The 6,000-nt window shown below is 55.3% G+C and overlaps 1 protein-coding gene across 3 annotated transcripts in view; it reads right to left on the bottom strand.

Annotated features, from left to right (window-relative positions):
* Window positions 1-2,169: 2,169 nt before the first annotated feature.
* The window catches only part of Col26a1 (collagen type XXVI alpha 1 chain), a 193,594-nt gene continuing 189,763 nt past the window's right edge, over window positions 2,170-6,000 (bottom strand). For all 3 annotated transcript variants that reach the window (XM_012950628.2, XM_045144222.1, XM_004666287.2), the window contains 2 exons: window positions 4,993-5,077; window positions 2,170-3,762 (listed from right to left, as the gene is read on the bottom strand). In XM_012950628.2, the coding sequence (XP_012806082.1) occupies window positions 3,599-3,762; window positions 4,993-5,077 (249 nt within the window). In that variant the 3' untranslated portion in view covers window positions 2,170-3,598. The remainder of the gene's footprint in view (window positions 3,763-4,992; window positions 5,078-6,000) is intronic.

The raw sequence follows: 6,000 nt of genomic DNA, 5'->3' as shown, positions 1-6,000 counted from the left end.
TGTGTGACCGCAAAGGACCCGAGTGTTCACATTGGCTGCTGGCGGCTATGAAAGAAGCAGAGGGTTGTGGCTGTGGGCCAAGAAGCTGTATTGGCTGGGCCCCTGCCTGCTGGTAGACCCTCTAGGGACCACCCACTGCCTGCGCGCACGCACGTGTGTGTGTGTGTGTGTGTGTGTGTGTGTGTGTGTGTGTGTGTGTGTGTGTTGGGGGCGGGAGAGAAGAAAGTGTGCTATTCCCCACGTCAAGGTTCTGCCCACGCCCGTGTCCACCCAGAACTCAAATGGTAATGCTAAGGGGCCCCCATAGGCTGGAGAGCTCTGCCCTGAGCCAGGACCACAGGGACAAACTAGCTTGGGTTTGTACTGCAGGCCAGGACTGTAGGCACGTCTAGAAAGGAAGTGATGTCAGCTCCATCCCCAGCCTACATACTGGAGCTTGCATGTTTTCATGTGCACACACACGTGTACACATTTCCAGACACTCGTGTGCACATACATTTGCATGCACATGTACATGTCCACACTGTAGTGCGCTCACATCTAAACACACGGGGTGTATCCTTACATGCGCGCACACACACACACACCAGTATACACGCACATTTGAATACACACATGAGCAGGCATGCACACTCTTGCGCAGGAACTCACATGGATAGCAAAGGCTGGAGCCAGATGGCTCTGGAGAAGGAAGGTCAGACTGGAGATGGAGTCTGGGGCACAGTGGGGCGTATTCAGGAAGCTGTGGCTGGAGCGAGAGGCAGAAGTGCCCTAGGGATGGCGGAAGGGTGCTGGGTAGTGGCGATCAGGGAAGAGGCCAAGGCAGGGCCATGTCTGGGCAGGGCATAATGAGACTGAGGCCGGGTGGGGTGAGGGGAGGTGAAGAACACCGGGGGGTCTATGCTAATTCTCCCTCGTCAATGCCTTGATTGACCCAGGCGGGCTCCAGAGTGGAAGCTGTCACCGGTCCCAGCTGGAGCCAGGGAGAGACCCTGGGAGCTCATGTGGACTAGGCTTGCCCGGATCTCATTCCAAGGGCCTGTGGGGGAGATGCGCAATGCGGGGTGAAGGGGACTCAGCTTCGTTGCATCCCAGCAGGGCTCTGGGTGACCTGATCCTTCTGGAATCTCGGGCCCTGTAGGCGGGGCTTAGAAGTATGTGGGAGGCGCACACAGGGACATCCTCAGGGCGCAGGACAGAAGCAAAGACCAGGCAGTCCACCCGTCTACTTGGCTGTGGCACTGGGAGTTTGTGCGCGGTCCAGAGCTCGGATGTCACTGGGGATGAATGCCAGGCTCATATCCAGTGCCGTCCCCATTTTCTCCCTCCCATGTGTATAGCACATACAGCTATGCGCATCACGTGGGCAGTGATAATACATGACCATGTTAGTGGTCTGTTCATTCACTGTACGGTCCTGTCAACCTCATCCATCTCATGCTTACGTCTCCGGGTTGCATCAACGAGATTGGCCTACACCATCCAGGCCTGTGCACTGGCTCCATGATGCTCCCACAGTGATAAATCACCTAACAGTGATTTCCCAGAAGTGTCCTTGCTGCTGAGCCACGCGTGGCTCACTGTGCATTGTTGTATGTCCTGATGTCTCCCCCCCAGCGGAGTTGAGAATGAGCAGATTCTTGTGGGCTTCATTACTGAGATTCCTCTGTGAACGAGGGTGCCGAGTAAAACTTGTTACCAAGAGGGAGGGAGGAGGAAAAGGGAGAGGAAGGGAGGGAAAAGGGAAGGAAAGAAGGAAGAAGGGAGGGAAGGGAGGAAAGGAAGGAAAGAGGGAGAGAAGGATGGAAGTAAGGAAAGGAGGAAGGAGGGAAGGACAGAGGGAGAGAGGTGTGGGCATTTCCCGAGAGGTTGCCCTGAGGAGGGAAAAACCCACCCTGAATGTGGGCCTCACCACCCCTTGCGCTGGGGGTCCCCAGCTACATGTGAGAGAGGAAGTGCGCTGGGCACCAGCATTGGCGGCTCTCTGCTTCCTGACCGCACGCGCAGACTGCCTCACATTCCTGCCACCGCGCCTCCCCTGCCAGGGCGGACGGTGCCCTCAAACTGCGAGCCCGAAGAAGCCCCTCCTTCCCCGGAGCTGTTATTGACAGGCACGTGGTCCTGGCAGCAAGGTGCCCCCACAGACACCACGCCCCAGCAGCACCACAGTAGGGAGAAGGCACCTTTATTATCAAGATACAGTAACAAGGTCACAGGCCTGACTTCTCCTCAGAGACAGACAGCGGCCCAGGACAGGCCAGCAGGAGGCCAGCGCTGCCCCCAGGAGGGGCCATCAGGACCAGACCACAGTCTTACATGAGCGTCAGGAGTTTCGGGGGGCATGGCCACTCCTGCAAAGCGAAGACGCGGGCATATCCTGGAACTTTCTTCTCTCTGAGGATCCAGGCTGTGGTGCAAGCAGGACAGCACCAGGCCCAGAGGGTCCCGGGAGACCCAGGCCCACAGAGGCCCGAGGACTGTCGTCCGGGCTGTTCTAGCTGCCGGGGCTCAGCTCGGCCGGGACGCCAGTCGTGAGGGGCCAGCGTGGGACTGTCACCTCCGGCAGGCCAGGGACGCGGGCAGCTTGACGACTACGGTTTGCTAAGGGGACGTGGACTGTATTGTTCCACGTAGCTGAAGCTTCTAGAGATTTCCCAGAGAAACTGAAAGCGAACTGGGCGGGGGTGTGGAGGGGGGGTGGCAGGTCCTTCCCTGGGTGGACGGTCCTAGTAAATGCTCGGTCCTTCTAGATGAGGGAGGGCCCGGTAGTGGCTGGTTTGCTCCACAAGACTGGGAGGCAGTGGCGAGGGCTACCTGTCACTTTCTGGAGCACTTACTTCCGTCCCCCACCCCGAGACCCTCCCTCAGGGCCTCCAGGTCCCGGAGTGGTTGATTCAGGATCTCCTTGGCCTCTGAGAGCTGACCTCCCCGCCCTGGGAAGTGAACCAAGGAAGGGAGCTCCCATGGTCCCCATGCCCCTTCCCAGCTGGCCTGGCCACACAGCAGCCTTGCTGCCTCAGGAGTCACCCAGGCCCTGTGACCTCCCCACGCCCCCTTCTTCTAGTTCCTCACAACAAGGGCAAGAAACTGGCAAGGTCCGGAGCCCACGGCTTCAGAAACAGAAGGCATGGGTTCAAATCCCACCCTCGTATCTATGATCTGCACGATCTATACCTTCCATGCCTTGGTCCCCAGGACAAGTGGGGAGAACAGGCCTACCTGCTAAGGGTTAAATGAGACAATATAGGGAAAGCACCTAGGTCAGGCCCTGACAGAGCAGGGGCTGCTTAAATGATTAGAGTTATGAGTATTCTCACGTACGCCACCCGGCCCATCCAGACCCCGTCTCCAGCAGGGAGTTGAGGATGGGGGAATGGGGAAAGGGAGGGTTCTGCTGGGGCGTCCGTCCTCGCTGGACTCTGACGCTGGGGATGCCGTCCGTCTCCAGGGTCCCCAGGCTCCCAGTGTCCCCACAAACTGTCCCTGCATGGCCCCTGGTTCCACGTGGGGTATCTTGGTATCTTCAGGGTTCAGCTGAAGTCCAGCCCCAGGGTCAGGTGTCTGGCCAGGGCTGGGCTTGTCCTGGAGGACGGGGCTCTTACTTCCTGCTGCTGGCCTCCTCGGCGGTGCTCTGCTGCACAGGGTCGGGGCCCAGCAGGGCAGCCAGGATGCCATCGGGTTGGGGGCCTCCCCGCTTCATCTTGAGGTGGGCTCTCAGGGCAGAGTCCTGGCCAGAGCCTCCCTCGGGAGAGGCCAGAGGATCTGGAAGGCAGGGTGGTGGCTCGAGATGACCTCCATGGCCTGTCTCTTTCCAGCCATCCCACTGGGGAGAAGCCTTTGCCAGCGACAGGAAGCAAAGCAGCTTCCTCCTGCATTCATTCCCACATTCACTTGCCTGTTCATTCTTCATTAACACATTCATTCATTCATTTGGCAAGCAATAATCCATTCATTAGTTCACTCATCCATCTACTTAGTTATACACTCATTAATTCATTTCCCTATCATTCTCTATTTCTTCATCATTCATGTAACCACTTACTGCACACCATTCAACCATTTATTCATTCACCCTCTGCCCATTCATCCATCCATCTACATGCTTACTCATCCCCCATTCATTCTCCCTTCCCTTCATTCTGTCATTGGACCAGTCACTCATTCATTCACTCACCCATCTAGTAATCCCCCCCCACTCATTCTCATTCCTTCATTCCATCATTCATCCACCTAGCCATTCTCCCACTCACTCTCCCTTTCCTTCATCCACTCTCCTATTCACTCATCCATCCACTTATTTCTTCACTCATTCGCTTTCCAAGTCCTTCACCTACCCATTCATTCCTTCATCCATGCACCCACCCACTCACCACTCACTTAACAAATGTCAAATATCCTGGGCTTTAGCCCCCCCCCCCCACCAAGGCACGAGCAAACCCTTGCACAAGAGGCTTCAGTGTGCCAGGGAGACACAAGTAAAGTCTGTTCCATGATGGAAAGGAAGATGAGGCAAACAGGAGGGCCTAGGGATATATTCACCGAGGAGGTCTTTGAGCAAGTCTTGATGTGGGGAGTCTGTGGTCAGCAATAGAGGGACCAGCCTGAGCAAGGTAAGGAGGTTGGAGGTGGCCTGGTATGGTCAGCTGTCCGGCTATGAGCCCGGGGTGCTGGGGAGGGCCTTGCAGAGCAGCGTTTAGACACTGGATATCACACCTAGGGATCCTTGAGTAGGGAGGAAGCCACTCATTCACTCATTCATACATCTAATTCCTACACTTCCCCACTCATTCTCTCACTGATTTATATATTCATTCATCCATTCACTCACTCACTCACTCATCCATGTCCCCAACCATTTCCCCAACTGTCCAGAAGCTTGGCAAGAGTAATCGGACACTCAAGTAATGGGGTCCCTGAAGGAAATGACCAGAGACCTTCAGCAGCCACCACGAGACCTGCAGAGTATGGGGAAGTGGGCTGGTCACTACTCACCGTGGACCCCGATCATGTGTTCCAGGATTAGAACCCTCTCAGCTAGGATCTTCAGAGCCTCTCGCAGCTGCTGTACACCTTCACCCTAGTGGGGAGGAAAGGCCAAGTTCAAGGTCTTGGTCAGGACTGGGGAGGTGCATGAGGTCAGGCCATCCAGTCTCAGCCAATATCCCTCACAGCCCTGCCTCTGTCCACCTGTCTCCATCCCTGCAAAGAGCCATCTGGGCTGAGCACTGACCACACACCAGGCTTGGGTTCTGCCCCTGGTCCCCTCGTGAACAACCCCAAACACAGAGACGCAAGTCAACAATAGCCCCATCATCTCCCTGCCTGGATATGCCTGATCTGGGCTTCAAATCCAGACCTGGTGTCCTTAAGCCTCAGTTTTCCTTCCTGCCAGGGCTTTCTGGCTCATTCTTGTCATGCATTCCTTCCAGAAAATACCAAAAAGAAGGCAGAGAACCCATCTTGTAGAAAGCAGTGACTTCTCCTCCCCTCTACTCCTTTCCCCTCCTCTCCCCTTACCTCCCCTCCCCTTCACTTCTTATGGTGGTTTGAATGTTCAATGTCTCCCACAGCCTCATGTGTTTGTGATAAAAGCCTCATCCTTGATCCCCAGCCGTCGGAGACTTGCTGGAGGAGCTTTGTCACTAGAGGCATCACCAGGACTTTATAGTCCAGCCTAGTTTTACCAGTGTGAGTCAGAGCTCTCCCTCTGCCTGCTGATGCAGACAGGCAATGCCCAGCTGCCTGCTCTTGCTGTGTTTTCCCCTTACAGTTTTCAAAACTGTAAGCTGAAGTCATTCTTTTCCTTTCCCTTCTTCTCTCCTGTCCTGCCCTCCTCTTTCTTTTCCATTCTGCTTTCCTCTCCTCTCCCTTCTCTTCCTCTCTTCTTTTCTTCTGTTGTCTTTTTTCTCTCCTGTTTCCTTTCATCTTTCCTTCCTACCTCTCTCCCTCTCTTACTTGCTTTCTTAATTTTTCATTTCTTTAAAATATATTATATTTATT

This window comes from Jaculus jaculus, chromosome 2 (assembly GCF_020740685.1).
Source record: "Jaculus jaculus isolate mJacJac1 chromosome 2, mJacJac1.mat.Y.cur, whole genome shotgun sequence".
In the NCBI taxonomy this organism is placed as follows: Eukaryota; Metazoa; Chordata; class Mammalia; order Rodentia; family Dipodidae; genus Jaculus; species Jaculus jaculus.
Note: the sequence above shows the minus strand (reverse complement) of the source record. Positions and strands in the feature narration are given on the sequence as shown.